The 16,762-nt window shown below is 41.6% G+C and overlaps 1 protein-coding gene across 1 annotated transcript in view; it reads right to left on the bottom strand.

Moving 5' to 3' along the window:
• atp2b4 (ATPase plasma membrane Ca2+ transporting 4) overlaps positions 1–16,762 on the bottom strand; it is a 71,443-nt gene that overhangs the window by 13,295 nt on the left and 41,386 nt on the right. The window contains exons 11-18 of the mRNA XM_078283839.1: positions 15,835–16,072; positions 10,030–10,209; positions 9,357–9,444; positions 7,534–7,640; positions 5,254–5,445; positions 3,807–4,020; positions 2,207–2,418; positions 1,722–1,829 (exon numbers count right to left, since the gene is read on the bottom strand). Of these exons, the coding sequence (XP_078139965.1) occupies positions 1,722–1,829; positions 2,207–2,418; positions 3,807–4,020; positions 5,254–5,445; positions 7,534–7,640; positions 9,357–9,444; positions 10,030–10,209; positions 15,835–16,072 (1,339 nt within the window). The remainder of the gene's footprint in view (positions 1–1,721; positions 1,830–2,206; positions 2,419–3,806; positions 4,021–5,253; positions 5,446–7,533; positions 7,641–9,356; positions 9,445–10,029; positions 10,210–15,834; positions 16,073–16,762) is intronic.

Below are 16,762 nucleotides of genomic sequence, written 5' to 3'. Positions count from 1 at the left end.
TCCTTCTCCGTTGACTCTCTTCGCTCGTCTCTCTCTCTCTCTCTCTCTCTCTCTGTGCCCTCAAGGTGAACCCACCATGCTGCGTATGACAGAGAACTTTTACGACAAAAATGATTGCCTTCTAAGCTTGTGTGTGTGTGCATGATTTTATGATCATGATGTTTGTATGGTGTGCGTGTGTGTGTGTGTGTATTCACAGAGGGACTGGCATGCTGGGTTCATTTTCCCTGAGGACGTTCGTAAACGGGAGTTGCATTGCTTTCATGTGCAGAGCTCATTACCATGGTGATGGTTGTGACGGTAACGCTGCGGCACGTATGTGACAGGCAACAGTTTGCTGCCACCTACCTAATGTAGGCATACACACACACACACGCTATTCCCTTGCCAGATTCTTGTTAGGTCTGCCTTTTATTCTTTAGTCTGGCAAACCTGGTCCTGGTCTCGTCTCATATCTTCAATCTGTGGTTTGTTTTCTCTTGTTTTGAGTAACATTTTTGTGTCCTTTTGTTTCCATGTGTAGCCAGGCTGACTTAGAGGGCTGGCCCACTCTGTAGCCAGGTTTCGCTCGGGGGCGGGTCACCTTAAAGGTGCCCTCCCCTAGAGTGGTTAACACCCATTACAGAGCACAGGTGCTGCTCATTACATAGAAGTAGGTGCCCCTCAATAAGTACTTGGCATTTTAGAATGTTTGGTTGTGCTGCCCTCATCCCTCACTCTCTTGGTCTCCCTGGAAATGGTTGGAGCATGGTTTCTGGCACCTTATGTGAGTGATTTTGCATTTCGGCTACCTTAGAAGGTCTATGCTAAACTACTGTGTGTATTTCCAATTGCTACTATATAACTATGACTGTTTGTAGGCTGGAGTGAAGACATGGCCTAGAACAATCACCACAGCCTATGAATCCCAAGAAGTCTATTCTCTACTGATGTGAAGGTAAAACCTTGAAGTTAAATAGTTCTAGAGGTATTGGTTCTGGAATCTGTGGACATATGTGTTAACCACCTTTGTGTTTGCCTGTTTCCTTCGATTGTCAGCTGCTGTTTTGCCTGATTTTTATCTTGTCTGTGTATCATTGTTCCTTTTTTGAAACTGTACATGGGAAAACATTCTGTCGATAGCCTCATTACTTCATCCCAAACCAGCTGCCTGTGTTTCTTTCTTTTAAACCTCTGGCTGCAGGTCGGCCTTGTCAGGAGCGGAGGAGCAGTTGTCCTGCAGAGAGAGGCGGTTGCTGGCAATTCCCCCTTCCTAGTCACCTGTTTGCATGTGTTTCATTTTATATACATATATTATTCACCATTTGCTGTGCTATTTTGTAGTAAACCCGCACGTGTGGCCTTGACTCCTCTGGGATAGCCTTAGTACTTTAGCCTCTCTCTATGGACAATCAACCACTCCTCCTGGCTGTTAGAGGCCTTTATGTTGTCAACCTGTACGTTTTTATCAATTTATAGAGCGTTAAGCTTCCCGTATTCGAGGTTCTAACTTGGATCTGTTGTAAATTCCAAATAAACTTGTAACTTTTTATACTTGGAAAACTACGCCTCTGCTCCTTTTTGGAAAGGGTATAATTTAATTCTGCTTAAGAACTCTTTGGGTGAAATTCCCAAGGTGGTGTTGTCAATTAATGTACCTGGCTTCTCTTCTCCGTCACACATGTAAAGCACTTTGTTGTTTAATTGGATGTGCATGGGTCTGTGTGTCTCCTTTCTCCTACCTGTCCCCAGAGCAGCTCTCCAACACCAATGAACACACACCAAAGCCACTGGTCGATGGTCAGAGCAGTGCAGGAGAAAGGTTTTCCCCCAAACTGCACAATGATGATCTGGGGAAAAAGAAAGAATACAGTCTGTCAGTACAATTTGTAATATCAGTATGTACTATGTCAGTTCAGTATGTACCATGTCAGTACAGTCTGTACTGTTAATTCTATCAGTGTGTACAATCAGTACCATCACAGAATCAGTACAGTATGTAGTGTGTCCAAACGTTGAGGAGTAGTACCAGCACTCACAGTAGATCAGTCTTATTTATTCTTGAAACATGGCAGCAGTATGGGACGAACGCGTTAAGCCATCATCAGCGTCACCCTGCTGAAATGCGTTCGTGCTCTGAGTGTTGGTACTACTCATCAATATTCAGATATCTAGCTTTAAATTTTATACTTTTGTCCAAGTTGTGCATGGTAGTTGTAGTGTGTACCTGCAGGGCAAATGTCCCCAGGACGACGCTGCAGAAGATGGGGTTGCGGTAGATTCCCTCGAATACGTTCCTCTCTCCATGGATCTTCCGGGCGTTGATCTCGTTGAAGAGTTGCATCATGACAAAGACGTTGAAGACAATGGTGTAGTGCTCAGAGGGTGGCGAGTGTAACGGTGCGTTGCGGCCACTGTCTATGTCGAAAAAGTTCTCGCCTGGGGAAGAAGGAAGGAAACGAATGACATGCTTATCCAATGTCAGGAACAGAAGACAACCAGCTTTGTTTTCAGCGTGACCATCATGCAGTTTTGAGTTGATCCAACAGATTAGTACCAAGTCCATGGGTCGTAGGATTTAGGCATACCTCTAGTAGTTTCCCCAAATTTCTAATGCCTTCCCTCAGACTTCCATGCCAACATCACCTTTACCACTGTTGATCATAAAACACCAGCAGGTTGAGCGGTTTTCACAACTGAAGCTCCAACAATCAGCCTCCTCTCAAAGTGACCGAGATCTCTTTTTCAAGCCATAGTAGCCAAAATAATGGACAACTGGGTCTGCTGAGCATTTTATACATAACCCTAGGCATGATGGGATGCTTAATTATCTTAGAAAGCACCCCTGTGTGGAAACACCTATTTTATCATACTTTGAACCCCTCATTTAGTTATTTGTAACTCATAATTGTGTGTTTTGAGTGAGGCATATACAGGTTGTTTAGAGTGTAATCTCCCATCTTTGGCTCATTGCCTTGCTTCATGAGTGGAAAAGTGTTTCCAACAAGATGAAATGTGGTAAAGACCAGTTGTCTAGTGTGAGCTGATCTGTTTCCACAATCTGTTAAAATTGTCACTGTCCTCTGGTGTAGCAGCTGTTACAGCCTTTTGTGAAGGAAACTAGCCAAAAAGGAAAAATCTTTTAGATGCACCTTTTTATACAAACTAGATAAGTGGTTTAAGAAGTGGGGCAATAATATCGAGTTGATAATAATAAATAATAGTTGTACATTGTATCATCAGTCTGTACTTTGTGTTGACATGTTAACAAGACTGATCAAAAATATTACCTTTCCAGATAGCTCAAAGTGAAGTCAACTCTCCATACAAAGGACATAATTTGAAAACTCAAATTACATATGAATGCCCTACCTATTCTACGAAATGTGCTAGTGAGTATTCATGACTGCACTCAGAACTGGACATTATTGCTGGGTGGTATTGGAGCTCAAAGCTAAAAATTTAATTTGTAGCACTTCAGATTGGTTTTCAATAGTCTTGAAGCAGCAGCAGCAATAGCCATAATAAGTGCTTCCGCAATAAGCTATTCAGCTCTGTTGGCTAGGTAAAAAAACAATGACACCCTTCATTTTGGCCATTCATACAAGTTATTCCTTTGTCCTAGGACAGCTCAATTTGTGAACATGAACATTTTCCAAAGCTGGAAACCAGAAAACCAAGAGAGATTAGGGGGCCTGGATACATCCTTGTTTTTAGCTGTGGCAGATGAACTCCCCCAAAAGACATGGTAAAGAATATGCAGGCTGACTTTTGGCTATATTCCCCTTTAATGTCGTCAACTGTTCAACTTTTGGCCTCCGACTCACCGGCGAAGAGCAGGGTGAAGATGATGACGAGCTGGTAGACGGCGTGGCCCAGGATGTTCTTCATCATGGTGCGGGAGATGAGGGGCTTGTTGCGGCCATAAGGCTTACGCAACAGCAGGGACTCGGTTGGGGGTTCGGTGGCCAAGGCTAGGGAGGCGAGGGTGTCCATGATCAGGTTGACCCACAGCATTTGCACTGCTTTCAGAGGAGAGTCCTGGAGGGGGCAGAGAGATGTGGGAGGTGTGGAGGACAGTCAGAATCAGTCACCTTAAGTCTTGAGTCTAGAATGAGGACAGTCAGAATCAAACACTTCAGTCTTGAGTCTAGACTGAGGACAGTCGGACGATAAGAAATGTATTTAAAAACACCAGACGTATCCTTTAAGAGCTTATTGGCGATGTACGTTTCTTTTCTGGGCCTATTTTGTTTTGTGGTGTATTTATTATTCATTCCCGCAGATGCCCAAACATAGACATAAAGATATGTCCAGCGCAGGTACAATGGAGTTTGATGGCAGAAAATGTTTCAGCTATCCAAAACATCAATGGTAAACATCTAGTTTTGGTGTCAGCCCCTCAGAAACAAAGACCAGGGCGTCTGTCTAGACCAAGCCGCCAACACCAGAGTGAGTTTTGAAGCCAATGTGGAAGTAGGGGCAGAGGCGGTTCTTCTAATGTCCGCTAATGGCTGGCTCCAGAAAATCTCCAAACGCGGCCCAAGTCCAACCAAGTCAATGGGGCCACCACCCAACTTCTAGCTAAAAATATAAAGTCAATAATTTTTTTCTGCAAGAAGTTATGGCCTCAGTAGCAATTTTTTTCAAAATAATTGTATACGTATATGTATATATATATATATATATATATATATATATATATATATATATATATATATGTATATGTATATATGTAAAAAAAATAAATAAATAAATAAAAATAAAATTGTATATAACACAGGGTTTTTTGGGGGTTTTGTTTGTCTAGCAATTGACGGGTTGCCATGCATCGCTGATTAGGGGGTGTATCCGATAAATAACTGTGGACATGCTTTTGCTCTTTCCTGAAATTACCGTGACCATCAGCTGTTTTCTTTTGAGACTGTAATATTTCTTGATGTATATAGCTAATCATCTATGCCGGTTTAGCTAATATCACACTGCAAATATGGCCTGCTCTGCATTTAACTGTACTAACAGACCTTCCAAGGACTCTGTTCTCCAATTTTTTGGCGTTTACTTTTTTAATAGTTGGTCTGCTAACCCAAATTACCAAGCTATAGGCCTAATCGAAGAATTATGCACCTCAGCCCCTCTACCTTTGCTCCACCCCTTGCTTCGCTTTGGCGGCTCCGGCTCCAAAAAATGCCAACATGGCAGCAAGCGTTAACACAATCTCCAAGGCTTCAAAATGGCCCTTCAGAGGCCAATGTACGCTATGTGACTGCTTACCTGCGTGATACAGGCACCAGTGAAGGCCACAATGACAGCCACTACGTTGACGGTGAGCTGGAACTGGAGGAACTTGGAGATGCTGTCGTAGACGTTCCTTCCCCACATGACTGCCTTGACAATGCTGGTGAAGTTGTCGTCTGTCAGAATGATGTCCGAGGCCTCCTTGGCCACATCTGTGCCGGCGATACCCTGATAGGAGGCAAAGGCAGGGACTGGTTGGAATGTTGTGATGGCAATCATGGTTTATGAGTTTAGAAGCAAACTCAAAATTCTAAAATATGAATTAAAGTCAAAAACTGGGGTGGTGGTTGCATCAAGGTTAGAAAAGCGGGCTTAGTACAGATGGAAGGGTGCTGGCTTGAATCCCTGGACCGGCTGGGAAAATGTGGGTGTGGAAAGTGAATGAGTAACACTCTCCCCTCCCTCAACAACTACTGTCAAGCTGCCCTTGAGTAAGGCACTGAACCCCCAACTGATCCAGTGGAGCTGCTCAGTCTCCACTGTGGCTGTACTGGGCAGCTCCCAGGTGTGAATGTGTTTAACTGTATGAGTGTGAAACAGGATGATCCTAAAAAAAGAGCACCCATGTTAAATAAAACCCTTCCCTGGATAAAAAAAAACAACTGTCTGGTCTAGCTCACTCAAGCAGGCAAGTTTCCATTTCAAAACCACAGAATGGGTGGCGGCCAAACAGTATCTGCTGGTCAAAGCACCAGTGTAGGCAAAAAAAAAAGAATTATTTACTTTGCGTTACATTTAAGAGGATAATCCAATCCACCTCACTGGCATTTTGCCCTTTTCTCCTATTACTTAAAGGAATCAATTAGGTAGTAATTGCAAGGCTAGCTATTACTAAGTTCAGTAGCCTTTTCATCTTTCCACCGACCTCATTTGCACTTGGTCAACTCATACCCCAGGCTACATCATTATCCTGTCTGTTTTCAATTTAACTTTTAATTTTCTATTTTTTTTCTCTCCGATTCTTTCAGACCCTGTGTCACTCAGCTAATTTTTCTCATTATAAAGTAAGTGAGTTATGGAGTTTCATGTAGGCTAGCAGTTCTCTGTCCTTTCATAACCACATGAGTGATTTATCCATCTATTGTTCCTGGTTATATGTGGGAGTCACTCGCTCGCTCTCTGGCCTTAATGGCATGTGTCTTGCAGAGCATGTCCAACACCAGTAGCCTCTCTCCTCTGTTAATGCTTCTCTTTCCTGCGGCTTCATTTATTCACAGCCAGTTGGCTGGGCTGCAGGGTCTCCCCACCAGCCTGGCAGGGGCAAGGCAAAGGTGCACGGCTTGCTGTTTGCCAGTTGAATGGGTGAAAATGGAACGGGGACCTTTGGGTGCATGTGCAAGCTGAAAAATATTCTAAATGGGTCACAGCCACAATCACAGGGGAGGTGGTGGTAGCCTAGTGGTTAGAGAAGCGAGCTTAAGACTGGAAGGTGACCGGTTCAAATCCCCAGACCGCTTGGGAAAATGCGGGCGGGGAAAGTGTATGAGTAAAAACTACTGTCAAGCTGCCCTTGGACATGCCACTGGACCAACAGTGGAAGACTGGTTGTACTGGGCAGCTCCCAGTGGCCGACAGTAGGAAACTGTGGTTGTAATGAGCAGCTCTCAGTGGCTGACAGTATATTTTTAATCTTGCATTTAATTAAGTTTTTTTTTATGTCCATGGCTTTTTATGTTCTTACCCTTTTATCTTTTTATTCTTACTTTTGTACCCCCTGGTATTTTATGGTATTATAGTATTTTATATTATATTACATTTATAATATTCTTTTTTCTTTTTCTTCCCTTCTTAACCTTCTTTATTTGTTCCAAATATTGTATTACTGTTAATTGCTTAGCTTTGTATGTCTACCTTTTTGATCTTTGTTTTTATTACATTTATTTTATGTGAAGCACTTTGGACTACATTTTGTATGAAAGGTGCTATACAAATAAAGGCAAGAGCAGTATGGCAGAGTGGGATTCCACTGTGCTGATAAGCCGACCCATCCAAGCTCAACATTTATTGATTTATTATTCCATTACACAGCCATCCTAATGAATCGGCTGGCATTAAATTGAAGAATTATGGGGATGAGGTTAAGACAAAATGCCTTGTACATGGCTGCATTAGAAATGTAATTAACTCTGAGTTTTTTTTTCTCTCGCTCTGCTAAGAAATTAAGCTCAACAAAATGAGATAGATTGGAGAGCCAGAAAAACATTTGTGGAATTAAGATAAGAGAAAAAAAGGTTGAAAGATTAAAGTAATTGTTACCATAGCAAATCCGACATCAGCTTTCTTGAGGGCCGGGCCATCGTTGGTACCGTCCCCGGTAACAGCCACCACCTGCCGGGTTTCGCCCACTGTGCTGTCAATGATACCTGATTGACAGAAGGAAAAAAAACATACTTCATTAGAATTCAATGAATACAGTACCATTTAGACAAGGTTCTTGTCCGGACATGAAGAATACATTCATTCTCTCTGATATTGTCTGGATACAAAATGAATTGGCCATGGACAACGTGACAGACCAATACTGAATTTTTCTGAAGGCCAGTAGACCAATAGAGCTTCAATATATCGGTCTATCCCTACTTATAATGTGGGGAGAGCAAGATTTACCAAGTACATCCCAAGTCTTACGACAGCATACGGATCCAGACTTGCCATGGCGTGGAGCTGAGCGACCAAATGTTTGAGGGTGTGTTTAGAGTTTACTGGCTCTTTTCCATATTCATGACCCACACCTGTACGCCCCCCCCCCCCACCTTCACTGAGATGAAACAAGTTTGCCTTTGAAGAGCAGAGCAATGGGAAAACGTCTGCTGCACACAGACCTCTACCTCTGGGTGGGCTATTCATGCGTAAAGTGGGTGGGTGTGTTTTGGTGAGCATATGTGAGAATGAGAGGCATACGACTTGTGTGTGTGTGTTTTGTGTGGGTATCTTTGCCCATGTACGCTTATCAAACATATGAAAGAGAATGCAGATTTGGACTGGATGAGGATGTACATGCTCAAACAGTGAGCAAAAAGAGAATGGGCCGAAAAAAGGAAGAAACATACTGGAGGCATTTTGAAATGCACTAATAGATTTCAATGGCCCAACGTGCACAAGAAGTGTTAAGTTGCATGTCAAACCAGCTTGACATTCCTATTGCAACTATTTTAGGGCAAAAGGACAACATGGGTTCTATTTTCCTGAATCAATGGATCTGTTCATGCGCTTCTGACCTGGCTTGAGCAGGTGGGCGGTGCAAACGCAAATTCCAGTAATCCTTGACATCAAAATTGCACTGCGCTGCTTGATCGCTAATGACACACCCCCTACTGTACTTCTCCTCCCACTTCAGCACAGTCAAGGTCACAGCAAGTCACCCAAATACCAAACAGGTAAAAAAAAACTGTGTGCCTGACAAAAATGCTACTTCACCGGCACAATGCCATGCACCGTCACAAAAATAAAGCCATATGCATGTTTTCAATCAGGGTGTTCTTGTTGAGAAGCCAGTACATGAATGAGAAACATAATTAAGCAAGTCAATGGATTTGGCTGAAATCTGGCAGACAGATAGCCCTTGGCCCAAGGTTCAGTTGATTCAATTTTGGTGGTGATCCGGATCTGGAATTATCATTTTTTAGCCATAACAATTATGCTGTGTTCAAGTGCTGGTGGGGATCTGGGACATCTGGGACTTCCAAGTTGGCTGCCAAACAGCATTGCATTCAAGTGTTATTTTCAAGTGCTCCGGGTAAATCAAACCCGGAAGATAAATGATAAACAAGGAGAAACCGTTATGACTGTAGATTTGCAAATTCAGACTGCAACTTTGCAAGTTGGAGATTTGTTCAGCATTGGCAGACGTTCTCTACCAAGTGCCTTGTAGTTTACCTTGTTAAACTTGAACATTACTTATTACTGATTTAGTAATAATAATATATGAACTATACAAAAGTATATTTACAGCTTGAATATTGAGGCAGTCATTGGCTGGAGACAGGATATAAGAAAAGTGAATAAAAGTAGAAATTGAGATATTTGAGACCCAAAGTTAATGACCCATTACATCATCACCATGAGTGTCTTTGACCTACCTTTGACCAGAGTGTGTTTGTCTGTTGGTGAGGAACGAGCCAGAACACGCAGCTTGGGCCAAACCTTGTCCAGACGCTCTTGTTCCACCTAGTGTACACAGAGTACACAATTTAAAAAATATTATATTCATCTTCTCTCCACAGAATACATTATGTACAGAATGCTGGCAAAATAGAATGGCTTAATAATAAAAGTACATTGTATTGCTCAAGATAACTCTCTTGTATAACACTTCCTCCCTTTTCAAAATAAATGTTCCAGTGGTAGAGGTGGAAATTAGCTAAATACAACTACTCTTATTACAATACCCGAGAAGATTTTTGGAACAATAGGCTACTGATATTGAAAATCTTTACTTTTACCTCTAAGTATTAACTCCTACTTTCATTGGAGTAGGTTTTACTTTTAGACAGAGTGAGATATATTCAGAATGAGATATGGCATTTACGATTTTGTAATGTGCAAAAAATCTGAATGTTTTGTTGTTCATAAGCAACCAAATACTTGAGTACTGTTATTGGACTTCTCTTATGTCAACTTAGGTTACATTTAAATTAACTTACAGTAACTTAGGTTACTGTAACTGTTAATTAAGTTACAGTAAGCCATGGTATACCTAACCTAAGTAAAAATATTTAGTACTCCTTCTCCCTGCCCTGCAGCTTGTCTTACCTCTCCCTGGTCATTGCGGATTTGCTGGTTGAACTCTTTGCCCTCCAGGCACAGGAAGTCCTCACCGGGCAGCAGGATGCCACACTTAGTTGCAATGGCACGGGCAGTGTTGATGTTGTCCCCGGTAACCATACGTACAGTGATGCCAGCACGCTGGCACTTAGCAATAGCCTCAGGTACCTGGAAAAGTGTCACAAAGAAGAAATGTGTTATCAGTGACTCAACTTTCTAGTTACAACTATGTGGAGTAATACAACAGGGTAATAGGACAAAATAAGTCTTAATATTAGACTCATGTTAAAGGCATACTGAGTAGGATTTTGCCTTTTGTGGCTTTTAAACAACTTTCAAAGTTGACCCCTCCTCCCTAGCGCAACAAGACACGAAGCACACGCCCCCTGAATGCCAGAACGGTACAAAACAGTAAAAAAGTACAAAAAGTACAGCGAGGCGAAACGCCAAGCAGACAAGGCTCATTCCAAAACGAGAGTGAATCTGAGGTTGGCTTTCACCTGTTGGAGAGTATTGAAGGAGAGGATGGGGATGAAGAGCGACGTGGAGTTGGCCTGTTTTCTGTTGGACAGGTAGCTGCTGGTTAGCTTAGCTAGCTAGCTAGGTATCAGCTTTTGTACGCTAACAACAGTAGCTAGCTGCCAGCTCATGATACACACCACCAGCTCTGACCAGAACTCCAGTTACTCTGTATTAGAGTTCGAGAACTCTACCGCAGCGTATGGCTTTTAGATATAAAATGATTCAGCAGTGGTTTTGGTTGTACACACCTGCTGCCAAAAGGTTGACGCCCAGAAACGTCCTTAACATTCAGAAATAAGAAAATCCAGGCAAAAGGCAGGCTCTCTGCAGCCACAGACACTGTCACACACTACCAATGGGCCATAAGTAATCACTGAGTAGGATAATTTTTAGATGAGTTTATGCTATTTCAAGGGGGGAAATCCTGCTCAGTATGCCTCTAAGGTTGGAAAAAAATAATTAAAGTTTCAATTTTAGACATTTTATCTCAAAAGCTCTACTTTTACAAAGATAAACAAGCTTGCCAACATCTCTCCCTAAACGATCCCTCTTTTTGAAGATGCATTTGTCTATTGTGGCAAGTATGACAGAAAAGGCTGGCATGAAACGGCTGCTTGTTCATGTGTTTATTTTGCTGAAGTGATTCGGAATAAAACAGACAGGACCAGAAGCCCATCTCCAGTTTCCTTCTTACAGAGTAGAGACTGGTTAGATGCCACAATGGCACCGAACCCCGGGACTAGAAAGACGCTGACCTAGTGTAACAGAGCAAAATTGTATCTTGGCTATAATATCCTAAAATCTCACTTAAACTATATCGATTATACAATAGCCTTAGCTTGTGACTTAGGCTGGAAACATACTTCAATTTTATTACTCTACGATCAATCACAGACATCCCAGACATGTCTTTTGAGGACAAATTGCTCATAGCAGTGTTGGGCTTTGGCGAGTGGTATGACCCCTTTCTCCCTGTCTATTGGGGACACTGAGAAGATATGGTGCCTGGAGGAAAGAGGCAGATATTGTCTGTGCCCCTGGTGGCTCTTGTCTTTTTGTCTTTGCTGTCTTATGTTGACAGAAGTAAAAAAACATAAATAAGCTCTACCTCTTCTACCACTTCTCACATTATTATGCTGAGAGATCCTGTTGTGTAGAATAGCTCAAATCTACCCTATTCCCATCAGTGCTTATTTTAGAGTTTTGAGTCAGGCTGTGTTATTCTGCATGCAAAAAAAAATGTCTCCAAACTCCCTCTGTCTGCCAGCGCTGATCTCAGTTCAGTTTGTTTTGAAGTTATTTTCGTCTCTCTCAGCAGGACTGTTGAGCCCTGACAGCCTCTGCTTATTCATGCATAACCTCTAAACTCACTCTGTGTATGTTTGAGTCAGTGTGCATGGGGTGTCATTGTCATTTGTGTGTGCGTCATTCAGTATATGCTTTTATCATCCTTCTGTCATTATATGTGAAAACAGCTTAAAAAGAGCCACTTCCTCTCCTAATTGTATTATGGAAGTCAATGAAAAAAAATTAGACAGAAAAAAATACAAATGAAAAGTGCACCCTGTCTGTTTTCACATAATAGTGATGGAAGAATTATCATTATTCTTTTTGGAAACCTCATGCCATCCATAAGTGACACAGATATTCTATACTGTGCTTCAACTTTACGAAGCAGAATTAAAAACCTAAAATTAATTGAGGGGACGAGCCTTCCTGGCAAGAAAGTCCGACATTTTTGAAAATAAAATCCATTCAAATACTTCACTATAACTTAAAGATGAAATGTTGTACAAAGTTTTGCCAGTGAGACAGTTCAGGTAGCAGAATGTGAATACAGTAATAAGTCATTTATGTAAACAATTAAATCAAGCCTAAAAGCTAAATGGCTGAAACGCACTGCATAGCCTTAAATGCATTATAGATTTAGATAAGTGATTAACTGTCATTCAGCTGCCCTTTCAACCCAACTGGGAGCCTAATGATGGAGCAATCCCCGCTGGCTATGAAGCTATTTCTATCCCGTCTGTTATCTTGTGGTCTTGACATTCAAAACTCTAATGTAACCAGTGACCAGCAGGGGACTGTTGGTATATATGGCTAATTTAACAATTCAGAGCCTCCAAACTGTACACCTGACTAGGATATTCAGTAGTTTGGTCTTCATGTTTAGCAGGATGACATTACCATGCTTGTATGTTCTATAGAGTTAAGTCTTTATCATATTTATGTCATCTACCTTATTGATTTGTGAAGCCTGTGTTTGTGTGTGTATATATGTCTCAGGGACTAAGAATGGAAGCACTGTTAACGTTGATTCCACTCCACTGGTCTTCAGATATGCACCACTACCATGCTCTACCTCACCTAACAGATACCAGATGGCTGTGGCTACAGAAGCTTAAAATCAGCAAAGCAGGGCCTGATATCTACAAAAAAAGATGCAGCATACAATAGGGACACGGCAGTCACAGAGCATAGCGCATCAGTGAGTGCTATGGAACATTGGATGATTTCTATTAGCAGCACTTGTTTGTTATGCAATTTGAGATACCAAATGTAGCCAATTTATGTTATTTAATGTTTTTATATGTTCTATGTATAAAATATATAAAATTGTATTATATGGATAATTTGGCTAATATATGTTTGAATATATGCTATTACAAAGTAGTAGACTAAATATGGGGATTTTTATCTATTTAACCAATCCATGTCATTTCTGCTGCGCCTTGAAACATTTGTTGTCACAATGAAACTGCATTTTGAGAGCATCTTGCTTCCTTATGTGATGCATTTAATTTTGAAACACGATATTGGGGTGGGACATAACATGGGGAGGGATCAAAAGTGTAATATCAGTTAGGGAGAGAGATTGTTCAAAAATCTGTGATGGTTGTATTGGATGGAATTTTTATGTATGCCTCCTGGTACACAATAAAGTCACCACTAAAGATTTTCTGTTTTCCAGGAAGTAAGAGTAATGAGAATTTGCCAAAAAATAAAATATAAATTAATATATAATATAAAATATGTTTCTGTTGTTTTTTGTTTGTTTACTTTTTTCTTTTTTTTTACATAAATTGCCAATTAGGTGTATGGTATGATAGAATAAGCTAGAAAGGGAACAGTCAAGGATGTGAGGACAACATCCTCCTCTAATGCTTTAATGTAATAAGCTCTATCATTACCCTCTCCTCTAGCAACATTATTGAGGCTTCCCCAGGAAGGTGTGAGGAATTTCTCTTATTTCATAAAAAAAAAGAAAAGAAATTGAGAACATCAGACACCAGATTCCCCCAGTAGCTGTGACGCATCAGTCTCAGTATGCCCTTCCGCTCTCAGCAGCTTCCCACTCTACAGATATGAAATTCTCATCTTTCCCCTTGGACAGTATTCCCACTAAATTCCTCAAAGACGTCCTTGATACAGTCGGCCCACACATTTTCCATATCATAAATACTTTGTCTTCTGGCTCCCCCCCACCCCCCGTTATTTAAACATGACATGGTCCAGCCTGTCCTGAAGAAACAAAATCTCAATCCCCTTGATCTCAATAATTACAGACCTATGTTCAAACTGCCCTTCTTGTCCAAGGTCCTACAAAAGATTATTTCTTTAGAGTTATTGTCATTTATGAATTCATCTTTGAAAAATCAATCAATCAAAATTCAATCAGGTTTCAGAGCTCAACACAGTACTGAGACTGTTCTATTCAGGGTGACTAACAACCTCCTCACTGCTGCTGATAGAGGTGACTGCTTGGTCTTAATTCTGTTAGACCTTAGAGCTGCTTTTGACACTGTTGAATCGGTTGGAGAATTGGGTCGAGCTCACTAATACTGATTATAATTTCTTTAAATCATATCTTTCTAATAGAACATTTTCTGTTGTGATTGGCAGCGGCTCCTCTGTCCTGGCACATCTTAATTGTGGCGTTCCCCAAGGGTCAATCCTAGGCCTCTTGTTGTTCTCCATTTATATGGCCCTCTTGGTGACATCATTTGTAAATATAAAAAAATATAATATCCATTTTCATTGTAATGCTGATGACACTCAGAGCTCCCTAAACCATCTGCAACTGGTGCAAAAGGCTGCAACCAGACTTTTAACCAGGACCCGGAGGCATGACCATATTACCCCCATTCTAGCTTCCCAGCACTGGCTTCCTGTTAATTTTACAATTGATTTTAAGATCTTACTGTTAGTTTTTAAGGCTCCATGAGGTCTATCCCCAAGTTACATTTCTGACCTTTTGACCCTTATGCGACTGAATGTAGCCTGAGATCCTCAGGCAGCATCCATTGAGCTGTCCCTACATCCAGGCTTAAAGCTAATGGCGCCCAGGCTGTTGCAGTCAGAGCCCCTTTGGGCTCTGACTGCAACAACTTTGGAACAGCCTATCTGAGGAACTCGGGCTAGCAGAGTCTGTGTCATCTTTTAAATCCTTCTTTTATAGAAAAGCCTTTTTATAATTGTTTTACTTCACAGTCCTGCTGTGGTTTTATTGCTCTTACTTTCCTTTTAGTTGTTTTCTGATCCTGCTTTTATTCAGCTTTGTTCGCCCTATTGTTTTGACTTTTACTGACTTTTATTGGCTTTGGTCAAATTGTTTCTGTTTTTATTACCTTTACCGTTTACTTCCTTGTCTCTGTCAAGCAATTTGTAACTTTGTTTTGAAAAGTGCTATATAAATAAAGTTATTATTATTATTATTATTATTATTATTATTATTATTATTAATAATTTGATTATTTTAAGCACCAAATGTTGAAATAAATTTGATTGCTGTCCCTGGCCATTTCAGAGGTCCTCATCCAAATTCTAAAGTCTAGACAGGAGAGTCTTAAATGGATGTCCCTTATTGACATACACAATCAGTATCATATTCCCTTTGCAGAGTACAACTGTCTGGGACAAATTCAATATTTTGCGGCTGTACATTATATCAGGATTCAGCAAAAACCAAGGTACTTGATATCGCTTTCTAATTCAATATTTACCATACTGTGGTAAATCTGGACAAAGCGGAGCAACATTTGACACTACTACAGAGTGGGGTCTTAGCTCACTCTGTAGTAGTGTTCACTCTAAGCCAGTGGTGTCCTGTGCCATCAGAGAATCTGCAGGTTTTCATTCCGTCCACCAAACACTGATTTCAAAACCCGCAGACTCTTATGTGGCACAGGACTAGACACCAATGGCTTAGAGGGAACACTAGCTAAGAGGTGAAAATATAATTGGGCGATAGGGGTCAACCCTGACTTATACCTCGGGCCTGACAGGGTCTTCGATGCCGACCACAGCAATGCAGGTGAGATCACTGAGGATGTCATTTTCGGTGTCCCAGTTAGGCTCGCCAGCCTCGGCAGGAAAGTCCCTGTAGGCCACACAGATGGTCCTCAGCCCATCACAGGCCATGGGCTCAATCACCTTACGCACCATCTCATCACGGTCCTTGGGCTTGAAGATGCGTGGCTCGCCCTGGGCATCCAAGATACGGGAGCATCTAGGAGAGGGAGACAGAGAGAGAAAGGGAAGGAGAGGGAGGAGGAGGAGGGGTTTAGAAGGAATGGGATTACAATAAGGGCAGACATTAGTGGGGAGAAAGAAGAGCAAAAAGGCATGTTGCTGCCTCTTTGTCCAGGCATGTTGATTAAAAAAGCTTTGATGATGAAGCGTACACGCTTGCAATACTCCTACTGCAGGTCCATCCATCCATCACTTCATCCATCAACCAGTCACTCCATACACCCAACCATCCATCAATCCATATAATCACCCATCCATCCATCCCTTCATAAATCTATCCATCTCTCCATCCACCCTTCACTCTGTATGTCCATCCATCCATCACTCCATGACCCCATTTACACCTGGTATGAAAATGCGATCTGTATCTGAGTAACTTATATGGATAGGGAAAAATGCATGTTAATGTAAGGTGTAAACGTGCACAGCATGCATTACGGTCAGAATGTGATCGGATCTGCCACACCACCTCGCATTGCGATCGGATCTCAGGCAGAGTCAGCCGGGTGTAAAATGCAATCTGTACAGTGTGTTCGCATTGGTGAGAATGTCCTGAATAACTCCAGCACGATCCAATCCTACCCGTCATTGCTCCTTACCCTCATCCATATAGTGAAGGAGTCGCTGTAGTGGCGTTAACAGCAGCTCAAAAAACTACTGTGGCAAA

This window comes from Centroberyx gerrardi, chromosome 5, assembly GCF_048128805.1.
Source record: "Centroberyx gerrardi isolate f3 chromosome 5, fCenGer3.hap1.cur.20231027, whole genome shotgun sequence".
Classification (NCBI taxonomy): Eukaryota; Metazoa; Chordata; class Actinopteri; order Beryciformes; family Berycidae; genus Centroberyx; species Centroberyx gerrardi.
Note: the sequence above shows the minus strand (reverse complement) of the source record. Positions and strands in the feature narration are given on the sequence as shown.